We start from the raw sequence: 15,664 nt of genomic DNA on the forward strand, positions 1-15,664 counted from the left end.
TCCAGCTTTGCCTTTCAAATGTATGAGATCTTAGGAGAAAGTCAGAATTGTCCAGAATGGGGGGAAAAATATCAACTAGATTTCAAAAAACCCACAAAACCTCAAGCCCCAAACAAGCAGGAAACTTCCAGAATACTAAACCTCTTTAATTGGTTACCTAACAGTCAGAGTTGACATTTAATTGGGTAACAGCGTGTCTCTTTATTTCCCTCAAGCTGTCAAACAGGACTACAAATCTCTATGCCAGAGAGGAGCAGCCTGCTGAGAATTACAAATGTGTTTAGATGTTGAAAAACAGATGGGAAATACAGTCATCAGTCTATTTGTAGAAATTTCTGGACAAGTGGCATCTAAAAAAGGCAGAGAGGCAAATGGCACTCTCATATTTCAACTGCGTGGCAGAAGTAACAAGGTCTGAGGGTACCACATCATCTCCCTGCCCAAGGCTGTCCAGAAGGACTCTTCTCATATTGAGAGATCACACTAAGTCAGTCCTCCCTCAGAAAACAACTTGGACTGCTGACATCATCATTCTTACTCTGCAATCCATCTGTTCCATGCATCAAGATGTAGGATTGTGGAGAGTGCTGCTAGGAAGCAGGACAGGACACACAAGGTTAGAGCAGACACTCTGCTATCAAGTTTCTAACAGCAAGCCAGAGTTCTGGCTTGCTTCCTTTGCAGACACTGCCATCTGGTGGACTCAGTGAGGATTGCCATGTTTTATTTCTCCAAATTACTGCCTTGATTTAATGGGGTAGAATTAGTTTAAATTGAATTTCCCCCCCCCCTATCCTTTTTATATTTGCATTGTGGTTTTCTTTAACAAGGTGTGTAAAAAAAAAAAAACCAGAACGTTCCTAGTTTCTTCTGGTAAAGATCAATGCTTGACTTACAACATTAAAGCTAATTCCATACTTTAAAATAATTTTGGTTAGGTCCTCACTAATTTTCATCTCCCTTTGGGAAGTTTTAATGTTAATTTATCAGTATACCAGAATGGTAGTACAGCCTAGTTCTTAATGGGGGCAATTAAAATGCACTTTCCTGGGACATTTCATTAGTGAGTCTCGATTCATTGGCCTGTGAGACTGCTATTTTTGAGGCCTGACCCTGAGATAGGCAAATGGGTGACTTACTGCAAGTCCCACACCCACAGTTGGTGGAGGGGCGTATGTGTGACATTCAATCTGCCCTTCCTTTTCTGCATGTTGCTAATTGGCTACTTAGTGCAATGTCTGCATTTGGTTCTTATTTGTGTGCATGACCTTGAGGCCCGGTGCACTCCATTATGCACTGGATTGCAATGCTTACACAGTATTTAATTGCACAAGAGCCTATCTGAGTCACCACAAACAACAGGCGAGCTGCCTGAATGAGCTCTGTAAAGGAGACAATGGATGGGGACGGTAGAATCAATCCCAGGAGTAACTACTTTGATTGTGTGAACTGATGGCCTAATTGGCCACTTTGCTTCAGGAAGAGCAGGCTTTGCCTGGGCTCGCTGACAACAGAAAGTCATTACACAAAGGGGTTCCTGAATGGCTCAGATTCTGCGCTTGACAGTTGATGGAGAATGGATCATGACTAAATCTGTCACTAATTTTCTGAAGATCACACTCGTCCTGATCACTAAGGACACAGAGTCCTACCTGCCACATGACACACAAAAGACTAGAGAGAATGAGGACACAACAAACCCTGACACATTCCAGAACCCCCAAGAGGTTGGATGATACCCACCTTTCTCAGGTGCAGAAAGATTGGGGTCACTACGTGGCAAGGCCCCATCTCCAATATGATTAAACAGCGTTCTCTAGAAAGGGAGAAGATACATGTTTGTGATGTCATATGCTGAGATGCCTTTTTGAAAATGATATGGTTACCTCCTTATGAAACTTTTTCTCAAAATATTTTCTATATGGTGCAATGAGCCTAGGAACAAAGAATTAAGCTATATTCAAGGCAAAAAGGGGAACAGAGCCTTATGTTTTCTGAAGGAAACATAATGAAAAATTGTGTTTCATGTTAAATATAAATGCTACTCATAATTACATAATAACTCATAATAAATGCAGGAAAATGGATTTTAAATATCAGATAGGTATGGTGTTCTTTGGGTGTTATGGCTAAATTGGCAGTATGACATGTAACTAGGAATTAGAGGAGAAACATCAGTTCAAACTCCTGCTATATTAGATGAACTCTTTTGTGGTTTAAATCCTATAGTAGGTACAAAAAAAAGCACCACTTTTACATGGCTCTACCTAATTCATGAAAAGAAAAGGCAACACCCACAGCATTGTACATTATTGCAGTTTTGGTAACATATGTACTATTTCAAATTTTACCCAAGGCAGATAACTTGGGACTATTCAAGGAGGCCCTTCAGACTTTCCCATGCTGGCACGTGTTCCCTTAGAGCAGATGAAACAAACTGTGTGATCCCCTTGCAATGCCAGTGACAATGGGAAATAAAACTGGTTAGCTGGTTCAGCCAAACGCACTCAGAAATCATTTCTGCCAGACATCAGTGCTGCGTAGAGGAGGCATCCTGGGCCTTTCGGGAAGATCACACAATCAGCAAAGATAAACCAATCAAGCCAAATCCCACTCGCTCTCATCCACTTCCAGATGCAGCTACAGACTTCTGCCAGGATGGTGTAGAAAAACAGAGAAATTAGCTGGAGCTGAAAGAAAGTTTCCTCTGCTCTTAAAATTAGCCCCAAATAAACTGTGAAACTCAGGGATACAACATAAATCTTCAGCTTTGTACCCACCCTTCAATGCACATAGTTGCCTCTGGGTTTAGCCTGTGGCCCTGTGCTCACTCAGGTTGAGAGGAATCATTTTAAAGTGAGGATTGAGTGACAGGTGGAATCACATTCCCTAGCTCCTATGAGGGGCTCAGGGACATCTCCAGGACACAGCTGCTTTCCTGGTAATGCATGGAAGAAGAACGGCAAAGGCAAACAGATTCCTCCTGCACTGTCAGGGAAAGGAATCAGATGTAGCTATCCTCAATAGCTATGGGCAAACAGGAAGTTCTAGGCAGAGGCAGTAGTCTTCTGCTAACTTGAGAGGTTCCCCCCTCCCCAGACTTCTGTTCTGTACACATGCAAACACACACACAGATGGTTCACTCATTAGCTTCCCCTTGGGATGTTGCTGTTTCAGCAGTGAACAGGCTGAGAACAAGGAATACCCAGACATCCTTGTAGAACAGTGGTTCTCAATCGGTGGACCCAGATCCCACTGGGTTACAAATCAGATATCCTACATATCAGATATGTATGTTGTACTTCATAGCAGGAGCAAAATACAGTGATGGAGTAGAAAGGAAATAATTTTACAGTTGGAGGCACAACGTGAGGAACTGTATTCAAAGGTCACAGCATCAGAAAGGTTGAGAACCACTGCTCTAGCATGGTGAGTCCCAACAGTGGCAGAGACTACAAGTGATCTGACCCAGCTGGCCTTGACACTGGTTGCTTTGGCAGCTACTATGTACTTATGCAGAGATTGAGCAACAATCCCACACTCTCCCATTTTCTCGATTCCGATTCCCCCACAGGAGTACCTGGGAAGGCTCTGCAGGTGTTGGGTAAATGGCACTGCACGGTCTATCTCTTGGGGACAGGCAAGAGTTTTCTCTGGAATGTTTGTGTTTGTCAGACAACAAGGGAGAAGCTGGGAAGGGAAACAGAGAGATTATCAGTGTGGTAGCCAAGAGGGGTCTGTCCTCCAGAAACTGAGTGTTATGGACCACTCAAGCCACAGGTCCTAGGGTAGCAGTCACCATATTCCCAGTTCTGCACTAACCTCTGGCACTCGATGGAGCAGAACTTGTCACATTAGGTGAAGCAGAGTGAGTGGAACTCAGGCTTGAGGTAGATGGGCTGGGCTGCAAACATAGGGAGCTACTGTCAAACATGGTTAGGAGCCTCAGTTCATAATGACATTTGAAACAAAACACCAACATTTATCTTTTCAAATTAGCAAAAACCAAAAACCAGACCCCCAAAGGCCACTGAAGCACAGTGAAGTCTTATTAACTCAGACGGACAAGGAAGCTTGCCTGGATTAATCAGGCACCTGAGATGTCCACTGCTGCTGCTTCAGAGGAGCACGCATGTATTAGCTTCAGCTTTAATGCCAACTCTGTATCCGTGTGTGAGCAGCACCCCCTGCCTACCATATAGAGCAAGTATTTCTAGTCTTTGACACATAAATAGGGGAACATTTCTGATTTTACATTTATTGATTGATGGATTGTGCATGTCTGCCCCTCTCCTGTGTGAGTGTACATGTGCCATGGCATGGCATGTGTGTGTGGTGCATGTGTGGTCCTCTCCTGTGTGAGTGTGCATGTGCCATGGCATGTGTGTGTGATGCACATGTGTTCCTCTCCTGTGTGTGGTACATGTATGCTCCTCTCCTGTGTGAGTGTGCACATGCCATGGTGTGTGTGTGTGTGTGTGTGTGTGTGTGTGTGTGTAGGTCAGGAGAAGACAGTTCTCTCCTTTCACTGTGTGGGTCATCATGCTTGGCAGCAAGTGCTTTACTCACTAAACCCTCTAGCTGGCCTCTGAGTGTTTCTAAAAAGCACACAATCTGCCTTCTGCTTATCTTCAAAATGTGTGTTCAAAAGCATACAGTGGAAATAGCATTGTAGCCGTCGCCAAAGGCAGTGGTAGATATTCAGTTTGATTTTACTATCCTAAAACAAAATGCTTTGAAGACTTCTATGAGTCTTCTCTTTTTTATTACAGAAATTTTTCTTATATAACTATGGGGGCCTTAAGCCACAAGGGAACTATTTTTTTTGTTTGTTTGTTTGTTTTGTTTTGTTTTTTTTTTTTTTTTTTTTTGTTTTGTTTTGTTTTTTTCAAGGCAGGGTTTCTCTGTAGCTTTGGAACCTGTCCTGGAACTCACAGATTCACAGAGATCCACCTGCCTCTGCCTCCCAAGTGCTGGGATTAAAGGCAGAACTCTTAAAGAGCCACTTCAGGACACTACAAGGCAGCTAGTATATGCCAATATGTTCCAGGAATCAAGGACTCAGGAAGCAAAGAACTACCAAGGTCATCCTGAAAGCTAAGCTTGGGCAGCTTGCCTGGGCTTTTCTATTGCTTACTTATATTTTCTTAAAGTAATGGGCAGTTTGGAGAGAAACCCATTTGTGGATTCCAAAGGCCAAAAAAGCAATAGCGAGAGTTTTTAAAAGGCTGGTGCTTGGGACAAGTTCTTGCTTGGAGGTCTGTTCATGAGCCCAGAAGAATGGACAGACACTGTCATGATGCAGACAGAAAAGGAGTAAAGACGAGCAGACATAAAGCTAATCAAGTACCTGCATGTTAAAGACTTCATCAGAGCTTTCTGATTGCCCTGTAATATTGCTTACTTCAGCAGAGGCTTGGGAGGACAGCGAGGATGAGGAATACCGGTTGACAGCTGGGTAACTTAATGGGCTGTTTCAGGGGAAAAAAAAAAACAGTCGTTAACTCAGTCTTGGAACTGTATTTTATCACATGCCGCCATGGCATAACACCAAGGGGGAAAAAGACACATCCCATTTTGTTGTCTCCTGTTTGCCTCAATATAATCGAATGTTTGAGCTTATTTATTTCTCATGCTGTTGCTGTTTTACCAGTGGCAGATGTCTGCAGCTGCCTTGTGGCTTAATTATTTCATTAAGAAATAGTGAATTTGACAAACTGCACCATAAAGAATGAGAAAACCATTCCAGATCATCTTGTGGGGCTGGCAGACTTTGGGTAATTGAGAATATGACTTACCTGCGTCTAGGAATTACCCTGGTACCATCTGGACTCATGGAAGCAGGGGCTGAGTTTCTACACACACGAGGACTTCCATTAGGAAAATGCACAGGACTGGCCTGAATACAAGCAGGGAACTCCTGAAGAGGAGGTAAAGAACATTTTATTAGAGCAACTGATTTATTTATGAGGTACTTCGATCTACTAAAGAGACACCCTTAACATCTTACATCGAGACCAATTTTAAATTCCCGTGTTATTGAGCCTTCCGGCACTGACATTTTTTCCCCTTATGGGTAAATACGGCAAGCAGCAGGAATGCTGTTGTAACATTAAATGCTCCCTGAAAGATGCTGCAATGTGGCAGAAGAACCAAAAGATGTCACTATTGGATTGTTCATCCATCCACTCATATCATGCTATGGCAGTGGTTAGATTGCCGCCCCCCCACCCCCCTACCCCCACCCCCACATGGGCCTTCAGCACACACCTGTATCCCAAAGCTCGATTTCATCACAAAGAACTGGTCCACCAGTTTTTTGTGAAGGGGTCTCATATCTTGAGGTACAAACTTCTCGTGCACGGCCAGACCAAATTCCAGAATCTGTGCCTTGATAACAACACAAGGAAAAGTCCACGTCACTGTTTCTCGTGGGTGCTTTCTGTGAAACATACATTATTGCAGACCCTCTCCATGCAATGAATGGGAACAACAGCAGCTCCGCACATGAGGAAACAGAGTCCCAAAGTTCTACAGTAGTGATTCTGGCTGACTCACCACACTTGACTTTCCTACTTCACTCTCCCCAAGCTCACAAGCTCCTTCCCGTGTATCTCAAGTCTTTAATGATAGCCCTCTTTGGTGGCTATGGGTTCCTGCCCCCCCCCCCCGTTACTTTCCTAGGGTGGGCAAGGAACAGGGCAGAAGTTGTTTCCTGTTTGGAGGGCCAAGCAAATCTTTTTTCAGGATGGTATATCCTCTCCCCCCCAAAAAAGATTCTCAAAATTTTCTAGGGGCAAAATTAAAAAGAAATGATCAGGAACTCTGTAGCAGTTGCTGTGCCTTCCGTTTTTCTTTAAAAAACATGATTCTTGTTATCTTCTGCATTTCAGCAAATGCAAGTCTGTGAGGAAAGCAAGTCTGTGAGGAAAGCAAGCTATGTAACACCACAGGTGCTTGCAGCTTTCCATCTGTGAAGAGTCTAGATACAAACTCATGGTCACGTGGGTCTGACCTTCATAGGCTAGCATGCCCATCACCTTCTCTATGAGACCGGGCTGTGGCAACTTCTACTCTGGATGCCTCCCCTTGACAGCACCTTCCCAAAGAGAAAAGCACCCCAAAATGAACATGAAGGGCACAATGGAGTGTATCTGAGGCACAGAGCTGAGCACAAGAGACAGAATCTGAAGGAGACTGTTTAAGAGAGGTGATGTTTTAGGAAATCAACCGCATTGAGGTCTTTGTGCAATCCTGCAACTGTGACCCTCCCATAACCACACTGGGAACTTAACTAATCCTCTATTTTTTCTTGTATGTCAAAGTCCCTTTTCCCCAAACTATTCCACTTGCCCTTATCCATGGCCCTGTCTCCCCCCCACCACACCCCTGCATCATTATTTTGTTGATAATATGTAGAGAGCATAAATGGACTAAAATTTATCATAATCCTATTATCTTCCAGTCTAAAAACATGCTTTATTTACTAATTTCATATTATCAGGTAGGAAGAGAAGCTTTAGCCACATTGTCATACATATTCTACTTTTCACAGGGACAAAATTATTTCCTGTTGAACCCAGATTTCCAATTCTGTCTCCTATCTCGGATGTTTGCAAACCCTTTTCAGGCAGCTAGCTATCAACAGGGGCACAGCAAGCGAAAGAACACTCCCTCTAGTTCTCTGTCCTCGATGGCACCAAATAAGTACACTGTTCTTTGAAGGGGAAAATGATGAGTGTACCTAGTTTGTGCACATAGTACAACCTCTGCTAAACACAGCACTGCCACAGAGCAGATGCTACCAACTGCCCACTCCTTACCATGTCCCTTGTGAAACAGTCCCATTTACCCATGCACTTAGGATCTTGCGGTGGCCTGAATGTCTTTGAGCATGAAATTTTGAGTGACAAGTTAGCAACAAATCTGCAGTAAGTCTTGGGGAAGGACATTCAAAGAGACCCCATGAGAGTTTGTTACTTATAGGGAACAACTTGTTAAGTTAGTTCTTGCATCCAAGTGGGAGGAAAGAGTAGGCATTACCCAGTTGGGATATACTACAGGTGAATACTGCCACCTCAGTGGGGCTGTTCATGAAAATGCCTGTATGTGGGTATCTTGTAAGGATATGCAGAGCCAGGCAAGATGGAGTGATTGCGTTTGTCATCCTACCTGCTCAAGCATCAGCTCTCTTAACCGTGCTATCTTCTCCCCATCTTCAGGATGACTTAAAATATAGTCTTTGACAAAGAATGCCTAGGAGGAGAAGGGACAGTCAGATTACCTTGGGACAGTTACCAGGGAAGTGAAAGATGCACTTAGTACTTTTCTAAGGTTCGGCATATGTAGAGAAGTAGCATGATTATGAAACATGTTTGGGGACAGATGGTATGATTCCTATCTGTGGGCAGCTGGTCACAGGCAATATTCAGAAAGGCAGAGCTTGTACACTAAGCATCTCTGGCAAGAAAACAAAAAGACCCAATTCAACAAATTATAATAATAAATTATAAAGTAAAATTAAAATAAACTGTCTTAAGATTCAATGTGGCATGTAGCCAAGATGTTCTTCTAGCCTATCATAAAAACAGAAGTCCACCTAAAGGGTCATCAACAAACAAACAATAGACTACACTAGACAAATTATTTTAGGTAGATATTTGTTAAACAGTTCTGACCTCCTCATGACATTTATTCATCCCAACACAAACACACACACTGAAAGTACCCCATCATGAAGATAGAACACACAGACTGCACAAATGGCCGGCTATACATTTGCTCACTTTTACAAAGGGCTGCCTTTGTGGTGACTGCAGCCATCTGTCACTGATAATGGCCCACATTTGCATAAAAAGATTCACAAAACTGACAAGTTCTTCTCCAGTAATCCTCAGTCCTCACCTCTTGGTACCTGGAAACCCCTCCATTCACTGCAGCATCTATGACACCATTGAGGCACATGGTCAAGGGGTTGATATTCTGCATCTGCCGTGTCTGACACTGGCTGATGAGAGCCTTCAACTGCTGGTTCTTATTTTCTAACACTTCAATGGCATTTTCCAGGGGACTCATTTCTACCTGAAAAGCAAATGAATGTAAATGTCTACTGATGTTTATAACATTCAAAACAAAAGGAGAGAGAGAGAGAGTAAGTATCCAGTTTATGACTCATCTGTGGTTCTTAATAACTCCCATCAACATCTCTTCCAGGATCCAGAAAAAGGATATGAAATTCAAGTTACCCATTCATCAGTAATGTGTGAAAACAGCAGGTTACTATGTCCTTTGGTGGAAGTGTGGTTTGGGAAACCAGCAACTGTCCATTTTATAACAGCATGGCAATAAGCATCCCATGCTTTGATGTTCTTTTGGATGGACCCCGACTCTAGGTACTTATTTGATATAAAGTAGCATGGGAAATACAGAGATACATTAGCAGATCTTCTGGTGTCAAAGAGCTTTCAGCCCCATTGTGGAGAGAGCACACATGCCCCTACAGACCCCTATATGCATTTATGACAGCACCATATGGTGACACAGGATAGCACACAGTTGGGAGTTATAGGAAACAAGATAATCACATACATTCCAGAATCTAATTCTTGGTGCAGAGCCAAATAGAATCATAATGACTTACTGGGTTGGTACAGGGGACCTAATTGTGACTACGATCAAAGTGCTTTTTCCAATATATGGCATTGTGCTGTCAATGTCACAGACATTCTCTTTGAAGAGAAGGTCTGACAAACTCTTAGTAACTAGGCAATTTTGACATACAGAAAGCACACTTAAGCTCCTGCTCTTTCAGTTAGAGACACAAATCAGAATAAAAGGTCACTCAGACCATCTTAAAGCAATGCTGAAAAAAAAAATCTTAGAATAACCCAAGTACATGGAAATTAAGAATAAACATTTATCAAAGATAATAAAAGGGAAGGGAGTATAAGTCATAATACATGACAAATCAGCAAAGAACCCATTCACAGAATGTGCAAAACTTCAAAACCAGTAAGAAAAAGGGCAAACAGACCCAAGGAAAACCGGGCAAAAGATTGAAACACCAATTTCACACAGCAGTAAATTCAAAGTGGCCAGTAAATATCTGCGGAGGGTTCCTCGTCTGTGTGGAAACATGAAGAATAGCACCACAGTGACAATAAAACACCCCATAGGGTGGTAGAACTAGATATGGCAACAGCAAACGAGGGTGTCACTGTGAGCACCGGAAGTTCAGACTGCCCCATCGACTGGGAAACAGTTGAAGCACTATATGTAAATTTCACATGATAGTATTTGTACTTTTATCTATCTCATAGTCCATGCATTCTCTTCATAGGCATACATCTGCAAAAATATGCCCAGATGAAGCTGGGCCTATATGTACATGTGCAGGTGGATCCATGTATAAAAACCATGTATACATGTTTGTAACTGTCACCCCAAATTGCTTGTTTAATATATTGTGGTTTGGCTTATATAGTGGAATAATAAATAACAATGGGAAGCATTTTTTCTTACTTAATTGGAAAAGCATTGCAAATAACACTGAGAAAATGGAACAAGTCTTTTTTTTTTTTTTTTTGGCTTTTCAAGACAGGGTTTCTCAGTAGCTATGGAGCCAGTCTTGGAACTCACTCTGTGGCTGGCCTTGAACTCACAAAGGTCTGCCTGCCTCTGCCTCCCGAGTGCTGGGATTGAAGGCTTGTACCACCATTGCCCAGCTGAATGGGACAAGTATTAACAGAGTCCACACAGTTATGCAAAACTAAGTGCATTGTGTTTAGGAAAGCATGAACAGGTGAAAACTAAGCAAGAAAACATACTATAAACATCAGGATTGGAGTAAAGACACAGAATTGAGTGTAATTTGGAGGGCTGTGCAAGAGGCCCTGACAATGGCACTGACAGTGATGGCTACTGTAAAGAATTTGTGATATTAAACCTTTGTTTTGTACATGCAAAAGCCAAGGCATAAAGCAAAGTCTGAGTCTAGATCACTGCCAGTTAAAAAGCAAAGCGCCTTCAGAACACAGAACAGAACGGGGCTGTGGTTCTCACCCTTCCTGATGCTGTGACCCTTTAATACGGTTCCTCATGGTGTGCCGACCCCAAACCATAAATCTGTTTTCTTCACCACAGTGCAACAGTAATTTTGCTACTGTTATGAACTGTAATGTAAATACCCGTGTTTCCTGTTTTCCATGGTCTTAGGCAACCCCTGTGAAAGGTTTGAACCCCAAAGGGGTTGTGACCCACAGGTTGAGAACTGCTGTTTAGGGACTGTGAGTGGGGAGGAGCTGCTGTTGAAAGGACATAGACTTTCAGTTCACAGGAGGAAAAACTTGGGTAGATCAATTACTTAACAGCTGCAAACAATCAGCTCCGATACTACCCACTTAAAAATGGTTATGAGAAACTTCGTGAATTGTTTTTATTATAATTAAATGAAAATATCCGTCTTCACGAATACAAACTCTAATACTACTCACACAATAATTTTGTGAACATCACATAGAATATAATAAACGTGTAAAATACAAGAACTTTAGAGAGTATTTTCAATATGTATTTGAGACAAAGTATGAATAACTCACAATGCTGGAGAAAACAGGACACAGGGCGGAAGTGGGCTATTCGCAAAGGGGCCAGAATGAGTAAATTAATATACGACAGCAAATCTCACCAGCTCTCAGTGAATACAAGGGAGTGACACACAAGCTGTCACATTTCCTTGTCAGGTCAGAAAGCAAAGAAGGTGTCTGGGAGGAAGATGGGAAGCAGCTGGCCTGTGGCCCATCCACTCCCCTTCCCCAGGAAGGCCCTTTGGGGAACTGACTGGGAAACAGCTGGCCAGGTCATTTCTCCCAGCTGATTAAACCTTCATGTAAACAGACTAAGAATAACTGCAGCGGGAAGAGCTGTCACCCATGGAGGCCTGGAGTAGGGAGTTAGGAAAGAAGACTTCCTAAGTAGACAAGCCCAGACTTTAAGAATGTCTCTGAGAAGTTTAGAGCTAACCCTCCAGAGTATGACATACAGTGTCTCCTAATGAGCAGTTTAAGCTAGGGAACCCTGGGAAACCCATTTACAGCTTTCATCTGTTATTCTAAATTGTTGCCAATACACCAATACGAAGGTGTGGTGCATGGTGCTTCGGTTCCCAGCAATCTCTTTGCCTGAGCATCTGGACCACCTTGAATTATTAATAAAGCTGGACACTGGGAAGGGAAAGGAGTTGTGTTCGATTGGCTCAAAAGTACCATCTCTGTGGATAAGTAAGAAATGACGAAAAAGAGAATTTGAACAGGAGCCAAAAGTGCAATCATAAAGCAACTGAAAATAGATAATTAAGATGAATGACTTAATAACAATAGCTGCCATGGATTAACACAAAACAAACACACTTAAATCTATGATCTTGTAATAATAGTAAAACCCAAATAAAATCCAAGTAGCCTTGTTGTTACTCTCACAGGGCATTAAGGAATGAACTCATTTTGAATAGAACATTTTATTTCCTTTCTTTTATCTTATAGTAATATAAATTTAAAATACATTTCTTTATTGTGTGTGCTCAAACTTGAGGGAGAACAGAGAACAAACTTGAGGGAGTTGGATCTTTCCCACTACCATGTGGGTCCTGGGGACTGAACTCAGGTTTTCAGACTTTGTGGCAAGCACCTTTGTGTACTGAACCATTTTTACAGACACCCCCCCCAATATCATATTTTATTCCTTAAAAGACCAATAGGTCTGGGCAATGATGAGCAATAACTGATTGTCATTATTCTTGCTAACATCAGAAGAAAAGAGGAGAAGAGAGGGAAGAAGGGAGTAAGGGAGAGGTACAAAATACCTACGAAGTAGTCCTGCACAAACAAACCTTTAGTAAGCCTCGAGGCTTAACAACAATTTACAAGAAAGGCAGGCCACAGAGAAACATGTTAAACAAGTTCACTTAGACCAAGACTTAAGAAAACATTTCAAGGCAAACCACTGTGACTCTTCAACAAAAATTGTTTAAAAAAAAATGATGCAAGGGGAACATCTAGACTGAGAAGGATTTAGAAGACACTGCACACAATGGCAATGGACATCCAGAGTCAACAAAGGATGAACATGAAATCAAGCAGGCTCTTGGTGAGGCATACAGGAACATTGGAACTTTTACAGTGGGCACATTATTGTTATTCTTGTGTTTATAATGTGATCTTGTTATTTAGAAATACACATAAGGAGACATTTCCGGATGAAAGTGTATGATGCCACACTTATTACATAAATAATCATCTGGTGTGAGGAGTGGTTATAAGTGCAGATAAAGCAAAATCGATCCTTTTGCTAGCCGATGAAGATGACAAATTAGGATTGCTATACATTTTCTCTGTTTTTTTTTTTTTTTTTTTTTTGTGACATAACTACGTTTCAAAGTGTCACTGGCTCTCATGTACTGTGGCTTCTCACAAGCAGGCTCCCCTGGAGTATAGGGCAATAATGAAGCACTAGATGGCGCTGTTTGCAGGGCTAGTACAGACTCCTGGGATTCTAGGTAGGGTGATACATATGTATGTGTTATCTTTTATTGACTTTCTCCTTTGACAATTTTATATGTGTGTAAACTATATTTTAATGACTATGCACACAACCATTTCTAATCTCCCTCACACCCCTATTATTCCATCCTTCCTATGAGTACCCTTTCTACATTTTAGTGTTTTGTTACTGTTCATTTTTGAGATCCACTAAGTTTAACCAGGATCATCTGTGTGACCATGGGTCTGGAGTCACCCACTGGGTCTAGTGGGCTCCTTAGTGGGTACTCAATTGAAGAATAACTACTGCAGACTGTATCACTAGCCAATAGCAAGGATGGGTAGGGCACCACAAACCCTGACCTATGACTGACTGTCAGTAGACCCAGTCTTGTGTAGGTTCATTACAGGCAGCCACAGCTGCTGAGAGGCTTATAAGTACAATGGCTGTGCCAGGTCTAACAGACAGCATTCCTCAGCCCTTCTTCCTAGCTTACCTGATTCTGTGAAACACCCCTGTGTGTGGGGTAGTATCAATGTCCTGTTTAGGACTCAGGGTCCAGCTGTTACTTACAGTCAGCACTGTGAGCAGCCATGGGTCTCTGCATTCCCCGCTATTTATTGCAGACAGGCTCCTCCGATTAAGGCTGGAAGTAGCACTTATATATGGATATAATCACAAATATTTAGAAGGCAGCTTGGCAACATGACAATTTAGCTGAATAAGTAATAAGTTCAGCCCAAGGGCCTAATACCTCCTCAGGAGTTTTGTTTTTGTTTTTCTTGGGAGGGGGCATCCAATCTACATTGAGATTCCATCTCACCAGAGTCAAAATGGCTATCATAAGAAATCAAACAATGACAAATACTGGTGAGGATGTAAGGAAAGAGGGACCCTTATTCGGTGTTGGTGAGAGCAAACTGGGGCAGCCCCTATGGAAATCTGTATAGAGTTTTCTCAAACAAACAAACAAACAAACAAAAAAACTAGAACTACCTGTACAACCCATTACTGACCAAATACCCAATGGACTGTTCAGAGATATTTCATCCTACTTCCAAGATACCAATTCAAACATGCTCATTGCTGTGCTGTTCACAATGGCTAAGAAATGGAATCAGCTTTGATAGCCATCAACTGATGAATGGATAATGACAATGTGGTACACAAGCAGAAAAGTGCAATTAGGAAGTCCGCAGGCAAATGGATGAAACTAGGGAGAGCACAGGTAGGCTTAGGAAGATGACCACGTAATGTTCTTTCTCATTTATGGAGCCTAACTTCAAACCTTCACATCTGTGTAATTAATCTGGAGTACGTTTAGAAGTAAGGGCTACTAGGGTGGGGAAATGCCCTAAGGGCATGCAGAGAGCAACACACTGGTGATATGGAGACAGAAGGGGGAGGAATAGTGGGAGTGAAAAATCTAAAAAGAGATGGGTGTGGGTGGATGGAGGAGACAAGAGGGGAAGGAGGAAGGTTAACCCAAAACTTAAGGATGAATGGAAAGGCCATATGAACACTTACTTTTCAGGACAATTTAAAACAGAAGTTAAAGAAGATTTAGGAAAGTGCTTTCCCGTAAGTTTGGAGAGTGTTGCTGCTGCCAGTGTTACTAAAAGAAACCCTAGTGCCACGTTTGAGATGCTTCCCGAAGGCCCGTTGGTTCTGGAGGCTTCCAAAACAACATGAGCTCTCACCACTCTTCTTGGTTGCCCATAGATCTAGTTGGTTAGACCTTGCTGCTAAAGACACCACACATCTTGTAAGGAGGGGCAAAATCAAGGTAGAACTAAGCTGGCAGCTTCTTCCCTGTAGCTAGTGTTGCTAATACTGGAAGGTGTTAGGTAGAAACAGGGCAACAGTCTTTCTTTACTAAGAATTCTATGATCAAATGCATTTTGAAGCCAAACATATGAATGTCTTTTGTCTTCCAGCTTCTGTCACTGCAGACACGAAATTCTAATTCATTTTCTATGTTTATTTGGTACCTACTATGTTCTTGAAGCCCTCATACAGCATGAACCAAGCCAGTAAGTCAGTCACTCTAAAGGATCATGGAGCATTCCAGGTAGCAGGAACAAGAGAGCTACATCAGAGTGGGTTGTACTCAGGGACCGAAGCAGCC

General features: G+C 42.3%; 1 protein-coding gene across 4 annotated transcripts in view; it reads right to left on the reverse strand.

Annotated features, from left to right (window-relative positions):
• Dock4 (dedicator of cytokinesis 4) overlaps positions 1 to 15,664 on the reverse strand; it is a 396,469-nt gene that overhangs the window by 9,057 nt on the left and 371,748 nt on the right. For 3 of the 4 annotated variants that reach the window (XM_051175070.1, XM_051175068.1, XM_051175067.1), the window contains 8 exons: positions 8,905 to 9,081; positions 8,173 to 8,256; positions 6,271 to 6,390; positions 5,799 to 5,920; positions 5,351 to 5,471; positions 3,823 to 3,904; positions 3,581 to 3,690; positions 1,744 to 1,816 (listed from right to left, as the gene is read on the reverse strand). In XM_051175070.1, the coding sequence (XP_051031027.1) occupies positions 1,744 to 1,816; positions 3,581 to 3,690; positions 3,823 to 3,904; positions 5,351 to 5,471; positions 5,799 to 5,920; positions 6,271 to 6,390; positions 8,173 to 8,256; positions 8,905 to 9,081 (889 nt within the window). The remainder of the gene's footprint in view (positions 1 to 1,743; positions 1,817 to 3,580; positions 3,691 to 3,822; positions 3,905 to 5,350; positions 5,472 to 5,798; positions 5,921 to 6,270; positions 6,391 to 8,172; positions 8,257 to 8,904; positions 9,082 to 15,664) is intronic. The other variant, XM_051175069.1, reaches the window with a different exon arrangement.

This window comes from Phodopus roborovskii, unplaced genomic scaffold (genome assembly GCF_943737965.1).
Source record: "Phodopus roborovskii unplaced genomic scaffold, PHOROB, whole genome shotgun sequence".
Lineage (NCBI taxonomy): Eukaryota > Metazoa > Chordata > Mammalia > Rodentia > Cricetidae > Phodopus > Phodopus roborovskii.